The sequence below is a fragment of the Oncorhynchus mykiss genome, chromosome 9 (genome assembly GCF_013265735.2).
Source record: "Oncorhynchus mykiss isolate Arlee chromosome 9, USDA_OmykA_1.1, whole genome shotgun sequence".
Lineage (NCBI taxonomy): Eukaryota > Metazoa > Chordata > Actinopteri > Salmoniformes > Salmonidae > Oncorhynchus > Oncorhynchus mykiss.
The window spans coordinates 7,104,650-7,132,639 of NC_048573.1; the positions used below are offsets into that span (position 1 = coordinate 7,104,650).

Genomic DNA, 27,990 nt, shown 5'->3' on the forward strand with positions numbered 1-27,990 from the left:
CAAGAGGACTGAAACTCTTAAGGGTTTGTACATTCCTACAGTCACACCATGAGTTGCTGTTCACGAAACATACTCCTCCGCCTTTTTCCCCTCTCCACGGAATGTATGGAAAACCCCGCAGGCTGTACAGCCTGATCAAGTACCTCCCCTGTCAGCTGAGTCTCTGTGAAGCAGATTAGGTTACATTAGGCTAGATTAGGTTGTGAATCTCATATCGCTCTGGTAGGAAATCCACGCTCTAATCTCGCAAAGTTTTTTGTCCAGAGACTAATCTAGTAGGAAGTGGAGGGTAGAACGCCAGTTTGCCTTCCCCTTCTCCTTCTACCGCAGTGTCTTTTTGGGAAAAAAGGCTCCCGTGATGAATTAATGGCTTTGGGTAATCCAGACAAAGAATCCAGCTCCGGAAAGTTGAATTTGTAATGATTAATCTTCAATCTGATATCCAGAAGTGTCTGTTGGTCATAGGAAATAATACTATAAACCTTCTGATCAAATTATGTAAAAAAAATAACACTAAAATAAACAAAAGACAGCAAAGTTGTCTGGGAGCAACAGGGCGGCCATCTTGTTCCATCACTTCAGATGGAATGCAGTCTAGAAATGTGGAATGCGGCTATCTTCTGTAAACCACCCCTACCTTGTCACAACACAACTGATTGGCTCAAACGCATTAAGGAGGAGAGAAATTCCACAAATTAACTTTTAATAAGGCACACCTATTAATTTAAATGCATCCCAGGTGATTACCTCATAAAGCTGGTTGAGAGAATGCGAATCTCAAACATAGAATATTTTTTGATTTGTTTAACACTTTTTTGGTTACTACATGATTCCATATGTGTTATTTCGTAGTTTTGATGTCTTCACTATTATTCTACAATGTAGTCAATAGTCAAAATAAAGAAAAACTCTTGAATGGGTAGGTGTTCTAGAACTTTTTCTCCAAGGTGTTCTAGAACTTTTTCTCCAAGGTGTTCTAGAACTTTTTCTCCAAGGTGTTCTAGAACTTTTTCTACAAGGTGTTCTAGAACTTTTTCTACAAGGTGTTCTAGAACTTTTTCTCCAAGGTGTTCTAGAACTTTTTCTCCAAGGTGTTCTTGAACTTTTTCTCCAAGGTGTTCTTGAACTTTTTCTACAAGGTGTTCTAGAACTTTTGACTTGCAATGTATACAAAAGTATGTGGACACATCTTAAAATTTGTGGATTCGGGGAAGGCCCCTTCCTGTTTCAGCATGACAATGCCCCTCGTGCACATTGTGAGGTCCATACAGAAATGGTCTGTTAATAAGATCGGTGTGGAAGAACTTGACTGGCCAGTATAGAGCCTTGACCTCAACCCCATCAAACACCTTCGGGATAAATTGGAACGCCGACTGCGAGTCAGGCCTAATCGCCCCAACATCAGTAGTACCTGACCTCACTAATGCACTTGTTCCAACATCTAGTGGAAAGCCTTCCCAGAAAAGTGGAGGCTGTTATAGCAGCAAAGGGGGAACCAACTCCATATTAAGGCCCCTGATTTTGGAATTCGATGTTTGACGAACAGGTGTCCACATACTTTTGGCAACGTAGTGTATGCCAATGATCTCTCTCTCTCTCTCTCTCTCTCTCTCTCTCTCTCTCTCTCTCTGTGTGTAGAGTATTCAGGATGCCCTCCAGAGGGCGCTGTCCTCTCTACTGCAGACCTCACCTCACCGCAGAGTCGCCATGGTTACCTTCAATGACCAGGTACTGATTGATTTTTGGGAGAGAATTTAGAGGGAGGGAGGGAAACAGGTCCTGTTTTGACAGGACTGTGTATATATATATATATACATATATCACTGTATATAGACTTTGTTTTTTTCCTATTGTGTTATTGACTGTACGCTTGTTTAGTGGAGGGTAGAAGGCTCCCAGGTAGCTCCAGGGTAGCCTAGTGGTTAGAGCGTTGGACTAGTAACCGGAAGGTTGCGAGTTCAAACCCCCGAGCTGACAAGGTCGTTCTGCCCCTGAACAGGCAGTTAACCCAGGCCGTCATTGAAAATAAGAATTTGTTCTTAACTGACTTGCCTAGTTAAATTAAAAAAAATATATTCCATGTGTAATTCTGTGTTGTTGTATTGTGTCGAACTGCTTTGCTTTATCTTGGCCAGGTCACAGTTGTAAATGAGAACTTGTTCTCAACTAGTCTACCTGGTTAAATAAAGGTGAAATAAAATAAATTATACATTTTTGAAACCATTATTTAGAATTTTTAATCAGGCCCACCACTGCTGTGTCGTCTGCAAACTTGATGATTGAGTTGGAGGCGTGCGTGGCCACACAGTCATAGGTGAATCCTTGTGGGGCCTCTGTGTTGAGGGTCAGCGTAGTGGAGGTGTTGTTGCCTACCTTCACCACCTGGGGGCGGCCCGTTAGGAAGTCCAGGACCCAGTAGCACAGGGCGGGGTTCAAAGTATTATCGTGTCACATTGCCTCAGCCTGGGAAAACTACTGGTACCCGGTTGTGTATGACACAGATTTAGTGAACCGTAGTGGTGTATTTTAAGTTATGACAAGAGTCCTTTGATAGCATGAATCATCCGTGTACAGAACAATGTTGAGAAACTTACCGTCTGTTGATTTTTGAGATGATTGTATCAAGAACTAAAGAATGATAGATAGTGGTGAGTGCTTGTGTTGCACGCGTACGTGTGTGTTGTGTGCACGCGTGCAGGGGTGTGTGTTTGATCGATAGTGTCAACAATGATTAATTGGTGGCTCTTCCCTTTTAATGTATATAAAGGTGCGTTGAGTTTCAAGTTTTCGAGAAGCTATTTTTCCCCCACCCAATTTATTTTTATTTTATGATAAATTATTTCATTGCAATTCAACACCACTTCGCATGACTGGAGACATAATTAGCAGAATCTTTAATGGTTATAAAAACAAACTGAGAGCAGATATAATTGGCCTCATCTTGAATACATTCATCTAATGTAGGGCTACGAAAAGGGGGGACACTTACAGAGCCCTGCAAACGTATTCAGACCCCTTGGCCTTGCAAACGTATTCAGATCCCTTGGCCTTGCCAACGTATTCAGACCCCTTGGCCTTGCCAACGTATTCAGACCACTTGGCCTTGCCAACGTATTCAGACCACTTGGCCTTGCCAACGTATTCAGACCCCTTGGCCTTGCCAACGTATTCAGACCCCTTGGCCTTGCCAACGTATTCAGACCACTTGGCCTTGCCAACGTATTCAGACCCCTTGGCCTTGCCAACGTATTCAGACCCCTTGGCCTTGAAACGTATTCAGACCCCTTGGCCTTGCCAACGTATTCAGACCCCTTGGCCTTGCCAACATATTCAGACCCCTTGGCCTTGCCAACGTATTCAGACCCCTTGGCCTTGCCAACGTATTCAGACCCCTTGGCCTTGCCAACGTATTCAGACCCCTTGGCCTTGCCAACGTATTCAGACCCCTTGGCCTTGCCAACGTATTCAGACCCCTTGGCCTTGCCAACGTATTCAGACCCCTTGGCCTTGCCAACCTACCTGTCTACCTGTCTACCTATCTACCTATCTACTTACTAACCTGCATACCTGTCTACCTGTCTACCTATCTACCTATCTACTTACTAACCTGCATACCTGTCTACCTGTCTACCTATCTACCTATATACTTACTAACCTGCATACCTGTCTACCTATCTACCTATCTACTTACTAACCTGCATACCTGTCTACCTGTCTACCTATCTACCTATCTACTTACTAACCTGCATACCTGTCTACCTGTCTACCTATCTACCTATCTACTTACCAACCTGCATACCTGTCTACCTGTCTACCTATCTACCTATCTACTTACTAACCTGCATACCTGCATACCTGTCTACCTATCTACCTATCTACTTACTAACCTGCATACCTGTCTACCTGTCTACCTATCTACCTATCTACTTACTAACCTGTCTACCTGTCTACCTATCTACCTATCTACTTACTAACCTGCATACCTGCATACCTGTCTACCTATCTACCTATCTACTTACTAACCTGCATACCTGTCTACCTGTCTACCTATCTACCTATCTACTTACTAACCTGCATACCTGTCTACCTATCTACCTATCTACCTATCTACTTACTAACCTGCCTACCTGTCTACCTGTCTACCTATCTACCTATCTACTTACTAACCTGCATACCTGTCTACCTGTCTACCTATCTACCTATCTACTTACTAACCTGCATACCTGTCTACCTATCTACCTATCTACCTATCTACTTACTAACCTGCCTACCTGTCTACCTGTCTACCTATCTACCTATCTACTTACTAACCTGCATACCTGCATACCTGTCTACCTATCTACCTATCTACTTACTAACCTGCATACCTGTCTACCTGTCTACCTATCTACCTATCTACTTACTAACCTGCATACCTGTCTACCTATCTACCTATCTACTTACTAACCTGCATACCTGTCTACCTGTCTACCTATCTACCTATCTACTTACTAACCTGCATACCTGTCTACCTATCTACCTATCTACCTATCTACTTACTAACCTGCCTACCTGTCTACCTGTCTACCTATCTACCTATCTACTTACTAACCTGCATACCTGTCTACCTGTCTACCTATCTACCTATCTACTTACTAACCTGCATACCTGTCTACCTATCTACCTATCTACCTATCTACTTACTAACCTGCCTACCTGTCTACCTGCCTACCTATCTACCTATCTACTTACTAACCTGCATACCTGTCTACCTGTCTACCTATCTACCTATCTACCTATCTACTTACTAACCTGCATACCTGTCTACCTGTCTACCTATCTACCTATCTACTTACTAACCTGCCTACCTGTCTACCTGTCTACCTATCTACCTATCTACTTACTAACCTGCATACCTGTCTACCTGTCTACCTATCTACCTATCTACTTACTAACCTGCATACCTGTCTACCTATCTACCTATCTACCTATCTACTTACTAACCTGCCTACCTGTCTACCTGCCTACCTATCTACCTATCTACTTACTAACCTGCATACCTGTCTACCTATCTACCTATCTACCTATCTACTTACTAACCTGCCTACCTGTCTACCTGCCTACCTGTCTACCTGCCTACCTGTCTACCTGCCTACCTGTCTACCTGCCTATTTTCTTTATTGGTATAATAAGTATCTCTCTCTTGCTCTCTCTGTATGGTGATGGTTCAGGTTCACCAGTCTCTCTGAGGGACTGGGCTATCAATAACACTCCCTCCCCATCCCCTCCCTCTCTCCCTCTGTAGGTAGTAGTGTATGGTTCAGGTTCACCAGTCTCTCTGAGGGACTGGGCTATCAATAACACTCCCTCCCCATCCCCTCCCTCTCTCCCTCTGTAGGTAGTAGTGTATGGTTCAGGTTCACCAGTCTCTCTGAGGGACTGGGCTATCAATAACACTCCCTCCCCATCCCCTCCCTCTCTCCCTCTGTAGGTAGTAGTGTATGGTGATGGTTCAGGTTCACCAGTCTCTCTGAGGGACTGGGCTATCAATAACACTCCCTCCCCATCCCCTCCCTCTCTCCCTCTGTAGGTAGTAGTGTATGGTGATGGTTCAGGTTCACCAGTCTCTCTGAGGGACTGGGCTATCAATAACACTCCCTCCCCATCCCCTCCCTCTCTCCCTCTGTAGGTAGTAGTGTATGGTGATGGTTCAGGTTCACCAGTCTCTCTGAGGGACTGGGCTATCAATAACACTCCCTCCCCATCCCCTCCCTCTCTCCCTCTGTAGGTAGTAGTGTATGGTTCAGGTTCAGGTTCACCAGTCTCTCTGAGGGACTGGGCTATCAATAACACTCCCTCCCCATCCCCTCCCTCTCTCCCTCTGTAGGTAGTAGTGTATGGTTCAGGTGTACCAGTCTCTCTGAGGGACTGGTCTATCAATAACACTCCCTCCCCATCCCCTCCCTCTCTCCCTCTGTAGGTAGTAGTGTATGGTGATGGTTCAGGTTCACCAGTCTCTCTGAGGGACTGGGCTATCAATAACACTCCCTCCCCATCCCCTCCCTCTCTCCCTCTGTAGGTAGTAGTGTATGGTGATGGTTCAGGTTCACCAGTCTCTCTGAGGGACTGGGCTATCAATAACACTCCCTCCCCATCCCCTCCCTCTCTCCCTCTGTAGGTAGTAGTGTATGGTGATGGTTCAGGTTCACCAGTCTCTCTGAGGGACTGGGCTATCAATAACACTCCCTCCCCATCCCCTCCCTCTCTCCCTCTGTAGGTAGTAGTGTATGGTGATGGTTCAGGTTCTCCAGTCTCTCTGAGGGACTGGGCTATCAATAACACTCCCTCCCCATCCCCTCCCTCTCTCCCTCTGTAGGTAGTAGTGTATGGTGATGGTTCAGGTTCACCAGTCTCTCTGAGGGACTGGGCTATCAATAACACTCCCTCCCCATCCCCTCCCTCTCTCCCTCTGTAGGTAGTAGTGTATGGTGATGGTTCAGGTTCACCAGTCTCTCTGAGGGACTGGGCTATCAATAACACTCCCTCCCCATCCCCTCCCTCTCTCCCTCTGTAGGTAGTACTGTATGGTGATGGTTCAGGTTCACCAGTCTCTCTGAGGGACTGGGCTATCAATAACACTCCCTCCCCATCCCCTCCCTCTCTCCCTCTGTAGGTAGTAGTGTATGGTGATGGTTCAGGTTCACCAGTCTCTCTGAGGGACTGGGCTATCAATAACACTCCCTTCCCATCCCCTCCCTCTCTCCCTCTGTAGGTAGTAGTGTATGGTGATGGTTCAGGTTCACCAGTCTCTCTGAGGGACTGGGCTATCAATAACACTCCCTCCCCATCCCCTACCTCTCTCCCTCTGTAGGTAGTAGTGTATGGTTCAGGTTCACCAGTCTCTCTGAGGGACTGGGCTATCAATAACACTCCCTCCCCATCCCCTCCCTCTCTCCCTCTGTAGGTAGTAGTGTATGGTTCAGGTTCACCAGTCTCTCTGAGGGACTGGGCTATCAATAACACTCCCTCCCCATCCCCTCCCTCTCTCCCTCTGTAGGTAGTAGTGTATGGTTCAGGTTCACCAGTCTCTCTGAGGGACTGGGCTATCAATAACACTCCCTCCCCATCCCCTCCCTCTCTCCCTCTGTAGGTAGTAGTGTATGGTGATGGTTCAGGTTCACCAGTCTCTCTGAGGGACTGGGCTATCAATAACACTCCCTTCCCATCCCCTCCCTCTCTCCCTCTGTAGGTAGTAGTGTATGGTGATGGTTCAGGTTCACCAGTCTCTCTGAGGGACTGGGCTATCAATAACACTCCCTTCCCATCCCCTCCCTCTCTCCCTCTGTAGGTAGTAGTGTATGGTGATGGTTCAGGTGTACCAGTCTCTCTGAGGGACTGGGCTATCAATAACACTCCCTCCCCATCCCCTCCCTCTCTCCCTCTGAAGGTAGTAGTGTATGGTGATGGTTCAGGTTCACCAGTCTCTCTGAGGGACTGGGCTATCAATAACACTCCCTCCCCATCCCCTCCCTCTCTCCCTCTGTAGGTAGTAGTGTATGGTGATGGTTCAGGTTCACCAGTCTCTCTGAGGGACTGGGCTATCAATAACACTCCCTCCCCATCCCCTCCCTCTCTCCCTCTGTAGGTAGTAGTGTATGGTTCAGGTTCAGGTTCACCAGTCTCTCTGAGGGACTGGGCTATCAATAACACTCCCTCCCCATCCCCTCCCTCTCTCCCTCTGTAGGTAGTAGTGTATGGTGATGGTTCAGGTTCACCAGTCTCTCTGAGGGACTGGGCTATCAATAACACTCCCTCCCCATCCCCTCCCTCTCTCCCTCTGTAGGTAGTAGTGTATGGTGATGGTTCAGGTGTACCAGTCTCTCTGAGGGACTGGGCTCTAGTTGATTCTGACTACCTGAGACAACAGGGTAAACAGTACAACACTCCACACTGTATAGCTGAGAGCTACCAACACCTCTCACTGAGAGTCAAAGAGTGAGTCTGTCTGTCTGGTTGACTGTCTGACTGTCTGTCTATTTGTCTGGCTGGCTGCCTGACTGGTTGTCTGTCTGTCTGTCTGTCTGACTGACTGTTTGTCTGATTGACTGTCTGACTGGCTGGCTGTGTGCTTGGCTGGCTGGCTGTGTGCTTGTCTGGCTCTCTGCCTGACTGGTTGACTGACTGACCGGCTGGCTGTCTGTCTGTCTGTCTGTCTGTCTGTCTGTCTGTCTGTCTGTCTGTCTGTCTGTCTCTGTCTCTGTCTGGTTGTATGACTGTCTGGTTGACTGGCTGCCTGTCTGTCTCTGTCTGGCTGTATGACTGGCTGTATGACTGTCTGGTTGACTGTCTGACTGTCTGGTTGACTGTTTGACTGGCTAGCTGACTGTCTGGTTGACTGTTTGACTGGCTAGCTGACTGTCTGGTTGACTGTTTGACTGGCTAGCTGACTGTCTGGTTGACTGTTTGACTGGCGAGCTGACTGTCTGGTTGACTGTTTGACTGGCTAGCTGACTGTCTGGTTGACTGATTGACTGGCTAGCTGACTGTCTGGTTGACTGTTTGACTGGCTAGCTGACTGTCTGGTTGACTGTTTTACTGGCTAGCTGACTGTCTGGTTGACTGTTTGACTGGCTAGCTGACTGTCTGGTTGACTGTTTGACTGGCTAGCTGACTGCCTGGTTGACTGTTTGACTGGCTGAATGACTGCCTGATTGACTGTATGACTGTCTGGTTGACTGTTTGACTGGCTGGTTGACTGTTTTACTGGCTAGCTGACTGTCTGGTTGACTGTTTGACTGGCTAGCTGACTGTCTGGTTGACTGTTTGACTGGCTAGCTGACTGTCTGGTTGACTGTTTGACTGGCTAGCTGACTGTCTGGTTGACTGTTTGACTGGCTAGCTGACTGTTTGACTGTCTGGTTGACTGTTTGACTGGCTAGCTGACTGCCTGGTTGACTGTTTGACTGGCTGAATGACTGTCTGGTTGACTGTTTGACTGGCTAGCTTACTGTCTGGTTGACTGTTTGACTGGCTATCTGACTGTTTGACTGTCTGGTTGACTGGCTGTATGACTGTCTGGTTGACTGTTTGACTGGCTAGCTGACTGTCTGGTTGACTGTTTGACTGGCTAGCTGACTGGCTGGTTGACTGTTTGACTGGCTAGCTGACTGTCTGGTTGACTGTTTGACTGGCTAGCTGACTGTTTGACTGTCTGGTTGACTGTTTGACTTGCTAGCTGACTGCCTGGTTGACTGTTTGACTGGCTGAATGACTGTCTGGTTGACTGTTTGACTGGCTGGTTGACTGTTTTACTGGCTAGCTGACTGTCTGGTTGACTGTTTGACTGGCTAGCTGACTGTCTGGTTGACTGTTTGACTGGCTAGCTGACTGTCTGGTTGACTGTTTGACTGGCTAGCTGACTGTCTGGTTGACTGTTTGACTGGCTAGCTGACTGTTTGACTGTCTGGTTGACTGTTTGACTGGCTAGCTGACTGCCTGGTTGACTGTTTGACTGGCTGAATGACTGTCTGGTTGACTGTTTGACTGGCTAGCTGACTGTTTGACTGTCTGGTTGACTGTTTGACTGGCTAGCTGACTGTCTGGTTGACTGTTTGACTGGCTAGCTGACTGTCTGGTTGACTGTTTGACTGGCTAGCTGACTGTCTGGTTGACTGTTTGACTGGCTAGCTTACTGTCTGGTTGACTGTTTGACTGGCTATCTGACTGTTTGACTGTCTGGTTGACTGGCTGTATGACTGTCTGGTTGACTGTTTGACTGGCTAGCTGACTGTCTGGTTGACTGTTTGACTGGCTAGCTGACTGGCTGGTTGACTGTTTGACTGGCTAGCTGACTGTCTGGTTGACTGTTTGACTGGCTAGCTGACTGGCTGCCTGTCTTATTAAAACTGTATCTCCCTCTCCAGGCTGAGGGAGCATGGAGCTACAGCGCTGGGTCCTGCTGCCTTGGTCTCCGTTGCTATGGCGTCTCGATACGTGGGGTCAAAGGTCAGAGCTGAGCATTCCATCCAATACCAGTTCACTTCCTGTCTCACAGCCAATCCGATGCCTGGTTGACATTCTGACAGCATGTCCCATTTCTGTTTGTTTGACAACTCCTATGTTATTGTTGCAACCATTTACAATCTTTCTGTGTTCTGTGATTGGTTGACCTCTAGGTGATCCTGTGTACAGACGGGCGAGCTAACATCGGATTGGGTCTAATGGAGGAGAGTCCCACCCCTTTCTCCTCCCCCCAGTCACCTTACTTCTACAGACAGCTAGCCCACGAGGCAGCTAACAGCGGGTTAGTGTACCCCCGAAATACCTCCCCGTACCCTCTATATACCACCGAAACCCATGTACCCCTAAATACAATACAATGCACCCCCAAACATCCACGCCCAAAAGCTTATCACAAAACTCCCAAATATCATAACCCATAAAGCACCAAAACCTGGGTGGACAGGTGGGGGGGGGGGGGGTACAAGTTTTGGGGACCCCCCCCCCCAGATAGCATATGAACACATCATAATAATAAATGTTTAGAATTACAGGACTGACTGACTGATTGGCTGACTGACTGATTGGCTGACTGACTGACTGATTGGCTGACTGACTGATTGGCTGACTGACTGATTGGCTGACTGACTGATTGGCTGACTGACTGATTGATTGACTGACTGATTGACTGACTGACTGATTGGCTGACTGACTGATTGGCTGACTGATTGACTGACTGACTGATTGGCTGACTGACTGATTGACTGTCTGATTGGCTGACTGATTGATTGACTGACTGATTGGCTGACTGATTGATTGACTGACTGACTGACTGATTGATTGACTGACTGATTGACTGACTGACTGATTGACTGACTGATTGACTGACTGACTGCCTGATTGACTGACTAATTTACTGATTGACTGACTAATTTACTGACTGACTGACTGACTGATTGGCTGACTGATTGATTGACTGACTGACTGACTTACTGATTGACTGACTGCCTGATTGACTGACTAATTTACTGACTGGCTGACTAATTTACTGACTGACTGCCTGATTGACTGACTGATTGTATTACCTGTTTCTGCAGTGTGATAGTGTCGGTGATGACATTTGAGGGAACAGACTGCAGGTTGGCTGAGGTGGGACTACTGGCAGACCAGACTGGAGGCAGGGTGAGACTCACTCACACACAACAGATCTGCCCAGTCATGGACACACACACACACACACACACACACACACACACACACACACACACACACACACACACACACACACACACACACACACACACACACACACACACACACACACACACACACACACACACACACACACACACACACACACACACACACACACACACACACACACACACACACACACACGCCTGTGTAAATGTCTCGGATAGCATCAGCCTAAGGAATCAAAAACAGAAACATGAAGGTAGAGTTTTGGCAGCCTCTGTGGCAGCACATGCCAGGAATGCCAGGAGTGTGAGTGTGTGAGTTTAGCCATTGAGGTGATGAGAGATGTGCTTCCTTCCTTGTTTGTTTGTTACTTCAACAGTGTTCTAGAACACCTCGGTCTTCTCTGTCTCTAGTCTTTCTCATTGGATGATTGGTTTAGTATGTGAAAGTTCATTTGACTCTCTCTCTCTCTCTCTCTCTCTCTCTCTCTCGCTCTCTCGCTCTCTCTCTCTTCTTCTCTTCTCTTCCTCTGCTCACACCATCTCTTCTGCATCTCTCTTCCACTCCTCCCACCCTTTCAATTCAATTCAAGGGGCTTTATTGCCATGGGAAACATTTCTCTACCTCTCACCCTTTCCTTCTCCTCCTCCTTCCCCTCTTCCTCCTCCATGTCAGTCCAGAATATATATATACATGTACAGTGAGGGGAAAAAAGTATTTGATCCCCTGCTGATTTTGTACGTTTGCCCACTGACAAAGAAATTATCAGTCTGTAATTTTAATCGTAGGTTTATTTGAACAGTGAGAGACAGAATAACAAAAAAATGCAGAAAAACGCATGTCAAAAATGTTATAAATTGATTTGCATTTTAATGAGGGAAATAAGTATTTGACCCCTCTGCAAAACATGACTTAGTACTTGGTGGCAAAACCCTTGTTGGCAAAAAAGGTCAGACGTTTCTTGTAGTTGGCCACCAGGTTTGCACACATCTCAGGAGGGATTTTGTCCCACTCCTCTTTGCAGATCTTCTCCAAGTCATTAAGGTTTCGAGGCTGACGTTTGGCAACTCGAACCTTCAGCTCCCTCCACAGATTTTCTATGGGATTAAGGTCTGGAGACTGGCTAGGCCACTCCAGGACCTTAATGTGCTTCTTCTTGAGCCATTCCTTTGTTGCCTTGGCCGTGTGTTTTGGGTCATTGTCATGCTGGAATACCCATCCACGACCCATTTTAAATGCCCTGGCTGAGGGAAGGAGGTTCTCCCCCAAGATTTGACAGTAAATGGCCCCGTCCATCGTCCCTTTGATGCGGTGAAGTTGTCCTGTCCCCTTAGCAGAAAAACACCCCCAAAGCATAATGTTTCCACCTCCATGTTTGACGGTGGGGATGGTGTTCTTGGGGCCATAGGCAGCATTCCTCCTCCTCCGAACACGGCGAGTTGAGTTGATGCCAAAGAGCTCCATTTTGGTCTCATCTGACCACAACACTTTCACCCAGTTGTCCTCTGAATCATTCAGATGTTCATTGGCAAACTTCAGACGGGCATGTATATGTGCTTTCTTGAGCAGGGGGACCTTGTGGGCGCTGCAGGATTTCAGTCCTTCACGGCATAGTGTGTTACCAATTGTTTTCTTGGTCTTGGCCATGGTGGACAGTTTGGAATCTGATTGATTGATTGCTTCTGTGGACAGGTGTCTTTTATACAGGTAACAAGCTGAGATTAGGAGCATTCCCTTTAAGAGTGTGCTCCTAATCTCAGCTCGTTAGCTGTATAAAAGACACCTGGGAGCCAGAAATCTTTCTGATTGAGAGGGGGTCAAATACTTATTTCCCTCATTAAAATGCAAATCAATTTATAACATTTTTGACATGCTTTTTTCAGTATTTTTTTGTTGTTATTCTGTCTCTCACTGTACAAATAAACCTACCATTAAAATTATAGACTGATCATTTCTTTGTCAGTGGTCAAACGTACCAAATCAGCAAGGGATCAAATACTTTTTCCTTCACTGTATGTGTCACGCCCTGGCCATAGAGAGGCTTTTATTCTCTATTTTGTTTAGGCCAGGGTGTGACTAGGATGGGCATTCTAGTTTCTTTATTTCTATGTTTTCTGTTTCTATGTTTTGGCCGGGTATGGTTCTCAATCAGGGACAGCTGTCTATCGTTGTCTCTGATTGGAAATCATACTTAGGCAGCCTGTTTTGCCACCTTAGTTGTATAGTTAGTATAAGTATAAGTTAGTTAGTTAGTTAGCTAGTTAGTTAGTTAGTTAGTTATACAGAGCATTCGGAAAGTATTCAGACCCCTTGACTTTTTCCATAGTTTGTTTCATTACAGCCTTATTCTAAAATGGATTAAATAGCTTTTGGTGTGTATAGATATTATGGACCGTATATGAGTATAAAATGTGTGTACATCAGTAGTTATATAGGATGAGGCTGGACTAGAATACAGTACATACATATAAAGTGGGTAAAACAGTATGTAAACTCACATCCTCTGTCAACTGTTCAGGTGAATACAGTAAGCATCGGTACCGTAGCAACAGAGATCCAGTCAGCTCTGGCCGACAACATCCTAGCAACGGGTGTCATGGCAACGCTACTAGCAGCTGATGGCGTGTGAGTATGACTCCATTTTGGGTTAAGTGTGACACACACATCTTTGATTTCAATATCTGTTTTTTTATTTTTTTATTCAAGTCTCTACAGTCAGTCACGAAAACACGTGACGTCTCTCTGTCCGTCCTCCAGGTATTTCCCCTACGAGGAGGAGTGTAGCCACCGTCTAGTAAGGGAGATAGGGAACGTAACAGAAGCAGTAGAAATCACCTTTCAGTTCGCCTGCAAGCCTGACAGCGTAGAGAGTGAGTGATACACACACACACACACACACACACACACACACACACACACACACACACACACACACACACACACACACACACACACAGACACACACACACACACACACACACACACACACACACACACACACACGCATAGATGCATGCACAAACATGCACACAACAGTAGTGGGCTTGATTACCAACAAAAACGAGACGGCCTACAGGGAAGAGTTGAGGGCCCTCGGAGTGTGGTGTCAGGAAAATAACCTCACACTCAACGTCATCAAAACAAAGGAGATTATCGTGGACTTCAGGAAGCAGCAGAGGGAACACCCCCTCCCCCTCCCCCCATCCACATCGACGGGACAGCAGTGGAGAAGGTGGAAAGTTTTAAGTTTCTTGGCGTACACATCACTGACAAATTGAAATGGTCCACCCACACAGACAGCGTGGTGAAGAAGGCTCAGCAGCACCACTTCAACCTCAGGAGGCTGAAGAAATGTGGCTTGACACCCAATACCCTGACAAACTTTTACAGATGCACAATCGAGAGCATCCTGTCGGAAACTGCACGGAAACTGCACCCCGTCAACCGCAAGACTTTCCAGAGGGTGGTGCGGTCTGCACAACGCATCACTGGGGGCAAACTACCTGCCCTCCATGGCACCTACAGCACCCGATGTCACAGGAAGGCCATAAAGATCATCAAGGACAACAACCACCCGAGCCACTGCCTGTTCACCCCGCTGTCATCCAGAAGGCGAGGTCAGTACAGGTGCATCAAAAGCTGGGACAGAGACTGAAAAACAGCTTCTATCTCAAGGCCATCAGACTGCTAAACAGCAATAACTAACTCAGAGAGGCTGATGTCTACATCAAATCAAATGTATTTATATAGCCCTTCGTACATCAGCTGATATCTCAAAGTGCTGTACAGAAACCCAGCCTAAAACCCCAAACAGCAAGCAATGCAGGTGTAGAAGCACGGTGGCTAGGAAAAACTCACTAGAAAGGCCAAAACCTAGGAAGAAACCTAGAGAGGAACTAGGCTATGTGGGGTGGCCAGTCCTCTTCTGGCTGTGCCGGGTGGAGATTATAACAGAACGTGGCCAAGATGTTCAAATGTTCATAAATGACCAGCATGGTCAAATAATAATAATCACAGGCAGAACAGTTGAAACTGGACCAGCAGCACGGCCAGGTGGACTGGGGACAGCAAGGAGTCACCATGCCAGGTAGTCCTGAGGCATGGACCTAGGGGTCAGGTCCTCCGAGAGAGAGAAATAAAGAGAGAAAGAGAGAATTAGAGAGAGCATACTTAAATTCACACAGGACACCGGATAGGACAGGAGAAAACTCCAGATATAACAAACTGACCCTAGCCCCCCGACACGTAAACTACTGCAGCATAAATACTGGAGGCTGAGACAGGAGGGGTCAGGAGACACTGTGGCCCACTCCGAGGACACCCCCGGACAGGGCCAAACAGGAAGGATATAACCCCACCCACTTTGCCAAAGCACAGCCCCCACACCACTAGAGGTATATCTTCATCCACCAACATACCATCCTGAGACAAGGCTGAGTAAAGCCCACAAAGACCTCCGCCACGGCACAGCCCAAGGGGGGGGGGGCAACCCAGACAGGAAGACCACGTCAGAGACTCAACCCACTCAAGTGACGCACCCCTCCTAGGGACGGCATGAAAGAGCACCAGTAAACCAGTGACTCAGCCCCTGTAATAGGGTTAGAGGCAGAGAATCTCAGTGGAGAGAGGGGAACCGGCCAGGCAGAGACAGCAAGGGCGGCTCGTTGCTCCAGAGCCTTTCCGTTCACCTTCCCACTCCTGGGCCAGACTACACTCAATCATATGACCCACTGAAGAGATGAGTCTTCAGTAAAGACTTACATGGAGACCCAATCACTGGCCACTTTAATAAATGTATCACTACTCACTTTAAACAATGTCACTTTAAAAAAATACCACTTTAATAATATTTACATATCTTACATTACTCATACCACATGTATATACTATATTTTATACCATCTATTGTCGCTCGGCCATCGCTCATCCATATATTTTTATGTACATATTCTCATTCACCCATTTAGATTTGTGTATAAGGTAGTTATTGTGGAATTATTAGATACTTGTTAGATATTACTGCACGGTCAGAACTAGAAGCACAAGCATTTCACTACACTCACATTAACATCTGCTAACCATGTGTATGTGACCAATAACATCTGCTAACCATGTGTATGTGACCAATAACATCTGCTAACCATGTGTATGTGACCAATAACATCTGCTAACCATGTGTATGTGACCAATAACATCTGCTAACCATGTGTATGTGACCAATAAAATGTGATTTGACATGCACAATCCCACACACTCTCAAACACACACACACACAGTACCCCATAGTGACTCCCAGTGTGTGTGTGTGTGTGTCTGTCTGTCTGTCTGGCTGTCTGTCTGTCTGTGTGTGTGTGTGTGTGTGTGTCTGTGTCTGTCTGTGTGTGTGTGTGTGTGTGTGTGTGTGTGGGTGTGTGTGTGTGTGTGTGGGTGTGTGTGTGTGTGTGTTGTACAGGTTTCATGCGTAGAGCCAGACTACCGTTCCAGTTACAGCTGTCCTTCACCACTAGAGATCAACAGAACGTCACACGCATCATTACTGAACAGAGACGGGTTACAACCAGCAGGTGACACACACACACACACACACACACACACACACACACACACACACACACACACACACACAGGCACAGACACAGACACGCACACACAGACACCACTCACACACACACACACACACACACACACACACACACACACACACACACACACACACACACACACACACACACACACACACACACACACACACACACACACACACACATTATCATCATCATTAGGTAGCGTTGACGTTAGAGTGGCCGATCAGCAGTTGGAATGCTGCCGGTTCAAATCCCGGGCTGTGATGATGGTGTCTGATCCCAGGTCACTAAAATATATTTTCTCTCTGTCTCTCTCTCCATCTCTCTCTGTCTAGCTGGGTGTGGGCAGGCAGTCTGAACATGTCAGTGTTAGGGGTCCACTGTGCCCAGCTGTGTGCCAGGTTAACTATGGAGGGAAGAGTCCACGAGGCACAGAGACAACTCAGAGCACAGCAAAACCTGCTCAAAGACATCAGGTAGGTGTCTGAAATGGAAATGTTTTCCTTTAATATGATCCAAACACGAAGCATGAAAAACACGTATGCAGTGTAGGGGATCGAGAGTACTGGAGTTGCCTGTCCCCTGGTGTAGGGCTTATTGACTTGTATTAAATGCTAAAAACTGCCCTACCAAGCTTATGTAGTGTAGGGGATAGAGATGAGCTGCCTGTCCCCTGGTGTAGGGCTTATTGACTTGTATTAAATGCTAAAACTGCCCTACCAAGCTTATGTAGTGTAGGGGATAGAGAGGAGCTGCCTGTCCCCTGGTGTAGGGCTTATTGACTTGTATTAAATGCTAAAACTGCCCTACCAAGCTTATATAGTGTAGGGGATAGAGAGGACTGTAGTTGCCTGTCCCCTGGTGTAGGGCTTATTGACTTTTATAGGGCTTGTTGACTATTAAATGCTAAAACTGCCCTACCAAGCAGAAAAGGCAGTAGCTGTTCATTTGGTCGAAAATTACATTAACACATTTTTTGCTATGTTAAATACATGCTTAATTATGTGAACAAATATCCTGCCTCTTTTGTATTGTGTCTTGGATAAAATGGATATTTTATCTATCTATTTATTTATTTCTATATATTTATTTATTTCTATTTATTTTAGATTATACATGTTAGCAGTAACTGTATAAAGTTACTGTAAAACCAAGGTAAATAAAAGCACTTTTTCTCAGTCCCACGCTATGAGCAGTTACTGCCCTTTTTGCTTGGCAGAGAAGGTTATAACAAAAACCGTATGTCTTCACACTGCTGACAAGGTGAAGGCTTGTTTTATTTTGGGTGTACTGTGCCTTTTAACCCTTTCGGTCTTGTCCCCAGTGTGCAGAGGCCCAATCCAAAGGAGGAAAGTATCTATGGCAACTGGATCAGTACCATGACAACCATATGCGGTGACCTCATTACAGACTCCCAAGTAATCAGTCAATCAATCAATCACTCTATGTCCGTCCGTCCGTCTGTCCGTCCGTCCGTCCGTCAAGGAATTAAAGAAGCTTTCTTCTTCCTGAGGTGAAAGGGAGGGATAGTTTTCATGACAAGGCAGAAAGAGAGAGACAGAAAGACTGAAAGAGAGAGACAGAGACAGAAAGAGAGCGACAGAGACAGAAAGAGAGAGACAGAGACAGAAAGAGAGAGACAGAGACAGAAAGAGAGAGACAGAGACAGAAAGAGAGAGGCAGAGAGACAGAGACAGACAGAGAGAAACAAAGACAGAAAGAGAGAGACAGAGACAGAAAGAGAGAGACAGAGACAGAGAGAGAGAGACAGAGACAGAAAGAGAGAGACAGAGACAGAAAGAGAGAGACAGAGAGACAGAGACAGACAGAGAGAAACAAAGACAGAAAGAGAGAAATATAGAAAGACAGAGAGAGACAGACAGGAAGAGAGAGACAAAGACAGAGAGAGACAGACAGACAGGAAGAGAGAGACAAAGACAGAGAGAGACAGACAGGAAGAGAGAGACAAAGACAGAGAGAGACAGACAGGAAGAGAAAGACAGAAAGACAGAAAGAGAGACAGAAAGAGAGAGAGAGACAGACGGACAGGAAGAGAGAGACAAAGACAGAGAGAGACAGACAGGAAGAGAGAGACAAAGACAGAGAGAGACAGACAGGAAGAGAGAGACAGAAAGACAGAAAGAGAGACAGAAAGAGAGAGAGAGACAGAAAGATAGAAAGAGAGAGAGAGACAGAAAGAGAGAAAGAGAGACAGAAAGAGAGAAATATAGAAAGACAGAGAGAGACAGACAGGAAGAGAGAGACAAAGACAGAGAGAGACAGACAGGAAGAGAGAGACAAAGACAGAGAGAGACAGACAGGAAGAGAGAGACAAAGACAGAGAGAGACAGACAGGAAGAGAGAGACAAAGACAGAGAGAGACAGACAGAAAATACAGATATTTGCCTCAGGATAGAATTACCTCGTATGACGCAGATTACAGGTTACTAGTCAGGATTTCTTCAACTTCTTCACTCTCAATTCAATATACTTTATTGACATGGAAAGTTAAATACTCTTTCTGTCTTGCTTTCTCACTCTCTTTTTCTCCCTCTCTCTCGTACTAGGGCAACAGCAAGATCAACGACCTACAGGCCTCCAAGTCTACTCCTGTGAACGTAGGTCACACACCACACACACACACCACACACACACACACACACACACACACACACACACACACACACACACACACACACACACACACACACACACACACACACACACACACACACACACACACACACACACACACACACACACACACACACACCGTTTCCTGTGTGTCCTCCCAGGCCCTCTCTGATGAGGCAGCCAAGGTGGTGTACCAGATGAAGAGGGCCAGCAGTGTGGACCAGAGCAGGAGGAAACAGACAGACATTGCGGCTCTGTGAGGAGCCTGACCACAGCAGTCACAGGTGGCAAAATCGGCAGACATCTTGGATCCACAGGAGCCAGCTGCAGCATCAACAGTTGCCAAAACTGGCAGCCATGTTAGAGACTGGACACTCACTCAAACAACTCCAAATGTTCTACCTAAGTATTAAATAAAGACGTGTCATTTAAATGGTGCTGTGTAACATCATCATCTTATTGTTCTTCTTTAGAAACCAATGTCTCCTGAACGTTGTTAACAAATCATGTAACAAAAAATCTAGGGTTTGAAATGCATCTTTGACTCTACTACGTGACAGAAGAGCCCTGATGCACACTCTGTCTCTCTCTCTCTCTCTCTCTCTCTCTCATTATCTGTCTCTCTCTCTCTGTGTCTCTCTCTCTCTCTGTCTGTCTCTGTCTTTCTCTCTCTCTCTGCCTCTCTCTGTGTCTCTCTCTTTCTCCCTCTTCCGTCTCTCCCTCTTTCATCTCTCCCTCTTCCTTTCTGTCTCTCTCTGTCTCTCCCTCTTTCTCTCTCTCTCTCTCTTTCTCTCTCTCTTCCTCTCTCTGTCTCTCTCTCTTCCTCTCTCTGTCTCTCTCTGTCTCTCTCTCTCTCTTCCTCTCTCTGTCTCTCTCTTCCTCTCTCTGTCTCTCTCTTCCTCTCTCTGTCTCTCTCTGTCTCTCTCTGTCTTCCTCTCTCTGTCTCTCTCTCTGTCTCTCTCTCTCTTCCTCTCTCTGTCTCTCTGTCTCTCTTTTTCTGGTTCCTGTTAAGAGCTGCAACATTCTGAACCATAGATGATGGGGGTGATTTCTGACTGACAGTGACAGTAATCTAGACGGGAGGGCATGTCAAACGTTCTCCAGATCAGTGACTGCAAACAAATGACTTGACTTTAGCAATATTTCTTGAATGATAAAAGCGAGACTGGACAGGCTTCTTAACTTAAAGGTTAAAGGTGAAGTTGTTTTTTACACCTTTTTTATTATTTATTTGTTAAAAAAAAAAACATGGAAAAAAAGGCTCCAAAAACATCCTTCTAGAGACGGCAAAGCTCTTAATAAGATGGAATTTTAACATTGTGGATAAAGGTCGGAATGACACAACTTTGTGTGTGTACAACATCTTAACACGAAACGACCTACCGACAGAGCCGTTTTCTAAAATCTATTTGGTTGCTTTTGGAGCATTTGTTCATGTTCTGTAAAAAAAAACAAAAAAGTACTTATCCTTTCGGGTCAAAGTCAAAGAAGACAATGAGATTTCTGGCAATAGGCTTTACATCGGTGGACAAAGGAACAAGGCTATTTTTAATCTAGGTTTCTATCAAGGTGTGGACCAAATAATGGGAATCCTCTGATTTCTTGTAACTGAGCTGGAGGAAGTTGTCAGAAATCCAACATTGATGTCAGCAAGACACTTGAGTAAGGTAGCTAAGCTAGTCTGATTGGTAAATAAGGTAGCTAAGCTAGTCTGATTGGTAAATAAGGTAGCTAAGCTAGTCTGATTGGTAAATAAGGTAGCTAAGCTAATCTGATTGGTAAATAAGGTAGCTAAGCTAGTCTGATTGGAAAATACGTTAGCTAAGCTAGTCTGATCGGCAAGTAAGGTAGCTAAGGTAGTCTGATTGGTAAATAAGGTAGCTAAGCTAGTCTGATTGGTAAATAAAGTAGCTAAGCTAGTCTGATCGGCAAATAAGGTAGCTAAGCTAGTCTGATTGGTAAATAAGGTAGCTAAGCTAGTCTGATTGGTAAATAAGGTAGCTAAGCTAGTCTGATTGGTAAATAAGGTAGCTAAGCTAGTCTGATTGGTAAGTAAGGTAGCTAAGCTAGTCTGATTGGTAAATAAGGTAGCTAAGCTAGTCTGATTGGTAAATAAGGTAGCTAAGCTAGTCTGATTGGTAAGTAAGGTAGCTAAGCTAGTCTGATTGGTAAATAAGGTAGCTAAGCTAGTCTGATTGGTAAGTAAGGTAGCTAAGCTAGTCTGATTGGTAAATAAAGCTGTGTGTTCATCCACAGTGAAACGGAATGTTATGACTGCGGATGATGTCACCTAGGGGAAGCATGTACAGAGAACTAAGGAAGGGGCAGGTCAGGGTTTTCAGATGTAATTGATGTATTACAGGTTGTGGTAGTTAATGATGTAGTGAGTACCAGATGATACTGAGCCACCCGCTCATCGAGATACGTCTGACACATAAATATGACCAGAACCAACCGAGGGCAACGCCGGAGATTCCCGCCCACCTCTCCAGCCGACAGAGCTTAAAGAATTTTTAAAAGAATAAATGGGCAAATATTTTACAATCCAGGTGTGCAAATTTCTTAGAGACTTACCCAAATTACTGTTTTATTTTTAATTCGCTTTTAAACAAATGATAAAAAAAATTCTTCCACTTTCACATTACAGAGTATTTTCTGTAGATTGTTGACAAAAGAAACCTCCACTCTGTTGACCATTTTAACCCCATTCTGTAACACAACAAAATGATGAGAAAAGTAAAAGGGCTGTGAATAGTTATGAATAGCTCTGGGATTAACTGCTTCAGCAACATTTCTAAATGAACTATGTGACAGATGGCCTAGGTTGTTTGTCTCTCTGTCTCTCTCTCTCTGTCTCACTCTCCTTCTCTCTCTCCTTCTCTCTCTCTCTCTCTCTCCTTCTCTCCTCTCTCTCTCCTTCCCTCTCTCTCTGTCTCTCTCTCTCTGTCTCTCTCTCTCATTCCCTCTCTCTCATTCCCTCTCTCTCCTTCTCTCTGTCTCTCTCTCTCCTTCTCTCCTTCTCTCTCGCTCTCTCGCTCCTTCTCTCTCCTCTCTCTCTCTCCTCTCTCTCTCTCCTCTCTCTCTCTCCTTCTTTCCTCTCTCTCTCTCCTCTCTCTCTCTCTCTCTCTCTCTCTCTCTCCTCTCTCTCTCTCTCTATCGTCTCTCTCTCTCTCTCCTTGTTTGTCTCTCTGTCTCTCTCTTTCTGTCTCACTCTCCTTCTCTCTCTCCTTCTCTCTCTCTCTCTCTCTCTCTCTCTCTCTCTCTCCTCTCTCTCTCTCCTTCCCTCTCTCTCTGTCTCCCTCTCTCTGTCTCTCTCTCTCATTCCCTCTCTCTCATTCCCTCTCTCTCCTTCTCTCTCCTTCTCTCTCTCTCTCTGTCTCTCTCTCTCCTTCTCTCCTTCTCTCACTCTCTCTCTCCTTCTCTCTCCTCTCTCTCTCTCCTCTCTCTCTCTCCTCTCTCTCTCTCCTTCTTTCCTCTCTCTCTCTCTCCTCTCTCTCTCCTTCTCTCTCTCTCCCTCTCCTCTCTCTCTCCTTCTCTCTCTCTCCTCTCTCTCTCTCTCTCTCTCCTCTCTCTCTCTCTCTCTCTTTCTCTCCTCTCTCTCTCTCCTTGTTTGTCTCTCTGTCTCTCTTTTTCTGTCTCACTCTCCTTCTCTCTCGCTCTCGCTCTCTCTCTCCTTCTCTCTCTCTCTCTCTCTCTCTCTCTCCTTCTCTCCTCTCTCTCTCCTTCCCTCTCTCTCCCCTCTCTCTCTCTCTCCTTCTTTCCTCTCTCTCTCTCTCTCTCCTCTCTCTCTCCTTCTCTCTCTCTCTCTCCCCTTCTCTCCTCTCTCTCTCTCCTTCTCTCTCTCTCTCTCTCTCTCTCTCTCTCTCTCTTTACCACTCCATCTCCAGGTTGAGATTCCCACACACTTTTCCTGCTGGTTGACAAGAATGTTATGATCGATAGCATCAAACGTGATGAAACTGCTGTCACAGCTTGATATATAGCTCCGTCTGTACAGAAATAGCTCTGGGTAGAACTGCTTCAGCGACATTTCTAAATGAATTGCGTGACAGATGGCCTAGGTTGTTCCTTTCTTTCTCTATCTCTCTTTCTCATCATAAATTACATTTCAATTTAAGGGCTTTATTGACATGGGAAACATATGTTAACGTTGCCAAAGCAAGTGAAGTAGATAATAAACAAAAGTGAAATAAACAATAAAAATTAACAGTAAACATTACACTCACAGAAGTTCCAAAAGAATAAAGACATTTTAAATGTCATATTATGTCTATATACAGTGTTGTAATGATGTGCAGATAGTTAAAGTACAAAAGGGAAAATAAATAAACATAAATATGGGTTGTATTTACAATGGTGTTTGTTCTTCACTGGTTGCCCTTTTCTTGTGGCAACAGGTCACAAATCTTGCTGCTGTGATGGCACACTGTGATATTTCATCCAATCAAAATTGGGTTTGTTTTCTAATTCTTTGTGGGTCTGTGTAATCTGAGGGAAATATGTGTCTCTAGTATGGTCATACATTTGGCAGGAGGTTCTCTCTCCATTTCTGCTTCTCTATTTCTTTTAAAGGAATACTGCAAGATTTAGAGATTTAGGTCATTTATCTACTTACTGTTACGCACGCCTCTGTGAAGAGGGAACGCAACACCCTGCTACAACTCAACTCCCCGTGAAGTGAAAGAGGTATGGACTGTAGGTGTGATTAAGGATGACAAAAGGCAGAATTTACCGCTTATAAGGGATTTATTCCGTCACAGGGGAAAAGGGGCTGGACAGAACCAAAGCAAAGAAAGTACATCTCAAAGCCCCCTTCTTCTACCTTACCTGCCTACCCACTACTTACCTAACCTACCCTCTCCTACCTTACCTGCCTACCCACCTAACCTACCCTCTCCTATCTTACCTGCCTACCCACTACTTACCTAACCTACCCTCTCCTACCTTACCTGCCTACCCACTACTTACCTAACCTACCCTCTCCTATCTTACCTGCCTCCCCACTACTTACCTAATTTAGCACCACCTGGTGCCCTAACAAAAATACAGGGTCCGCCCAGGAGATTCTTTGAGATTCTTCAAATAGCCACCCTTTGCCTTGATGACAGCTTTGCACACTTTGGGACTGAGATCCTGGCTCTTCGCAGGTCATGGCAGAACACTGACATTCCTGTCTTGCAGGAAATCACACACAGAACGAGCAGTATGGCTGGTGGCGTTGTCATGCTGGAGGGTCCTGTCAGGATGAGCATGCAGGAAGGGTACCACATGAGGGAGGAGGATGTCTTCCCTGTAACGCACAGCGTTGAGATTGCCTGCAATGACAACAAGCTCAGTCCGATGATGCTGTAACACACCGCCCCAGACCATGACGGACCCTCCACCTCCAAATCGATCCCGCTCCAGAGTACAGGCCTCGGTGTAACGCTCATTCCTTCGACAATAAACGCAAATCCAACCATCACCTCTGGTGAGACAAAACCGCAACTCGTCAGTGAAGAGCACTTTTTGCCAGTCCTGTCTGGTCCAGCGACGGTGGGTTTGTGCCCATAGGCGACGTTGTTGCCGGTGATGTCTGGTGAGGACCTGCCTTACAACAGGCCTACAAGCCCTCAGTCCATCCTCTCTCAGCCTATTTTCGGACAGTCTGAGCACTGATGGAGGGGTTGTGCGTTCCTGGTGTAACTCGGGCAGTTGTTGTTGCCATCCTGTACCTGTCCTGCAGGTGTGATGTTCGGATGTACCGATCCTGTGCAGGTGTTGTTACACGTGGTCTGCCACTGCGAGGACGATCAGCTGTACGTCCTGTCTCCCTGTAGCACCATCTTAGGCGTCTCACAGTCTGGACATTTCAATTTATTGCCCTGGCCACATCTGCAGTCCTCATGCCTCCTTGCAGCATGCCTAAGGCATGTTCACGCAGATGAGCAGGGACCCAGAACATCTTTATGTTGGTGTTTTTCAGAGTCAGTAGAAAGGCCTCTTTAGTGTCCTACGTTTACCTAACTGTGACCTTAATTACCTACCGTCTGTAAGCTGTTAGTGTCTTAACGACCGTTCCGCAGGTGCATGTTCATTAATTGTTTATGGTTCATTGAACAAGCATGGGAAACCAACGTTCCAAAGACTGGACCTAACATAGTATCATACAATAGGTTTTGTAGGGTTAGGGTTCTATGTTGAAGATATAAAACATATTTGTTGGTCTGATGTGTGTAGTTAGGAGCACCCATTAAGAAAAATGACTAACATCTGTTAAATCCCAGTGGATTGATGAGGAATTTAAAAAATAATCTGTTTGAGAGGGACGAGGCAAAAGGAATGGCTGAAAAGTCTGGCTGCACAGACGGTTGGCAAAAGTACCGTAAATTGAGAAATCACACCACTAAAAACTAAACAAAAATAAGAACAAATTGTAAACAAAGATAAATGATATAAAGGATGAAAGTAAAAAGGCACTCATATCATTCTTCACAAAACCCTCTGATATTGCCTACTTTAACCTCTACGGGATCGGTGCCCCCCCCACATTACCAGATCTAATGTGTTATATTCTTCTACATTCATTTCACATTTTCACAAACTTCAAAGTGTTTCCTTTCAAATGGCATCAAGAATATGCATATCCTTGCTTCAGGTCCTGAGCTACAGGCAGTTAGATTTGGGTCATTTTAGGACAATATATATATATATATATTTGAAAGGGTTTGATCCTTTTAATGATTTTAAAGATTAGCAATAAGATCCGCTTTAGATGACATCCGCATAACAGTTGTTTTGGCGGTGTCGCAGGCGGAACTGAGTCAGAGCTGTCAAATTCTCAAGCGTCTCCTGGCATTACGCGGACCTGGCCATTGTCTGCACGATATCCCATGCTGCCTTGTTTACAAGCTCTGACACTGGAATGTGAGATGTAATCTACAACTCCATTAGGCTGATAGAAATCCTCGTTATTTTGGTGAATGCATTATTTCTGTACTCTCGTTCTGAACTTCTATTGCGAGTCGTAGAGGTGTGGTAAGGATCAAGAACAGTGATGTAAAGTACTTAGGTAAAAATACTTTCAAGTACTACCTAAGAAGTTTTTTTTGGGGGGGGGTATCTGTTACTTTACTATTTATATTTTTTGACAACTTTTACTTTTACTTCACTACATTCCTAAAGAAAATTATGTACTTTTTTACTCCATACATTTTCCCTGACACCCAAAAGTACTCGTTACATTTTGAGTGCTTAGCAGGACAGGAAAATGGTCTAATTCACTCACTTATCAAGAGAACATACCTGGTCATCTACTGCCTCTGATCTAGTGAACTCACTAAACACACTTATCAAGAGAACATCCCCAGTCATCTACTGCCTCTGATCTAGTGAACTCACTATGCACACTTATCAAGAGAACATCCCCAGTCATCTACTGCCTCTGATCTAGTGAACTCACTATACACACTTATCAAGAGAACATCCCCAGTCATCTACTGCCTCTGATCTAGTGAACTCACTATACACACTTATCAAGAGAACATCCCCAGTCATCTACTGCCTCTGATCTAGTGAACTCACTATATACACTTATCAAGAGAACATCCCCAGTCATCTCTACTGCCTCTGATCTAGTGAACTCACTATACACACTTATCAAGAGAACATCCCCAGTCATCTACTGCCTCTGATCTAGTGAACTCACAAAACACACTTATCAAGAGAACATCCCCAGTCATCTACTGCCTCTGATCTAGTGAACTCACTATACACACTTATCAAGAGAACATCCCCAGTCATCTACTGCCTCTGATCTAGTGAACTCCCTATACACACTTATCAAGAGAACATCCCCAGTCATCTACTGCCTCTGATCTAGTGAACTCACTATATACACTTATCAAGAGAACATCCCCAGTCATCTCTACTGCCTCTGATCTAGTGAACTCACTATACACACTTATCAAGAGAACATCCCCAGTCATCTACTGCCTCTGATCTAGTGAACTCACAAAACACACTTATCAAGAGAACATCCCCAGTCATCTACTGCCTCTGATCTAGTGAACTCACTATACACACTTATCAAGAGAACATCCCCAGTCATCTACTGCCTCTGATCTAGTGAACTCCCTATACACACTTATCAAGAGAACATCCCCAGTCATCTACTGCCTCTGATCTAGTGAACTCCCTATACACACTTATCAAGAGAACATCCCCAGTCATCTACTGCCTCTGATCTAGTGAACTCACTATACACACTTATCAAGAGAACATCCCCAGTCATCTACTGCCTCTGATCTAGTGAACTCACTATACACACTTATCAAGAGAACATCCCCAGTCATCTACTGCCTCTGATCTAGTGAACTCACTATACACACTTATCAAGAGAACATCCCCAGTCATCTACTGCCTCTGATCTAGTGAACTCACTATACACACTTATCAAGAGAACATCCCCAGTCATCTACTGCCTCTGATCTAGTGAACTCACTAAACACACTTATCAAGAGAACATCCCCAGTCATCTACTGCCTCTGATCTAGTGAACTCACTATACACACTTATCAAGAGAACATCCCCAGTCATCTACTGCCTCTGATCT

General features: G+C 45.4%; 1 protein-coding gene across 1 annotated transcript in view; it reads left to right on the top strand.

Moving 5' to 3' along the window:
• Positions 1-19,830, top strand: part of LOC110531382 (circularly permutated Ras protein 1) — a 43,226-nt gene extending 23,396 nt beyond the window's left edge. Inside the window, exons 8-19 of the mRNA XM_036987206.1 lie at positions 1,639-1,728; positions 7,823-7,974; positions 9,903-9,984; positions 10,155-10,282; positions 11,076-11,160; positions 13,697-13,803; positions 13,936-14,048; positions 16,631-16,742; positions 17,099-17,239; positions 18,088-18,181; positions 19,331-19,381; positions 19,559-19,830. Of these exons, the coding sequence (XP_036843101.1) occupies positions 1,639-1,728; positions 7,823-7,974; positions 9,903-9,984; positions 10,155-10,282; positions 11,076-11,160; positions 13,697-13,803; positions 13,936-14,048; positions 16,631-16,742; positions 17,099-17,239; positions 18,088-18,181; positions 19,331-19,381; positions 19,559-19,657 (1,254 nt within the window). The 3' untranslated portion in view covers positions 19,658-19,830. The remainder of the gene's footprint in view (positions 1-1,638; positions 1,729-7,822; positions 7,975-9,902; positions 9,985-10,154; positions 10,283-11,075; positions 11,161-13,696; positions 13,804-13,935; positions 14,049-16,630; positions 16,743-17,098; positions 17,240-18,087; positions 18,182-19,330; positions 19,382-19,558) is intronic.
• Positions 19,831-27,990: the final 8,160 nt, after the last annotated feature.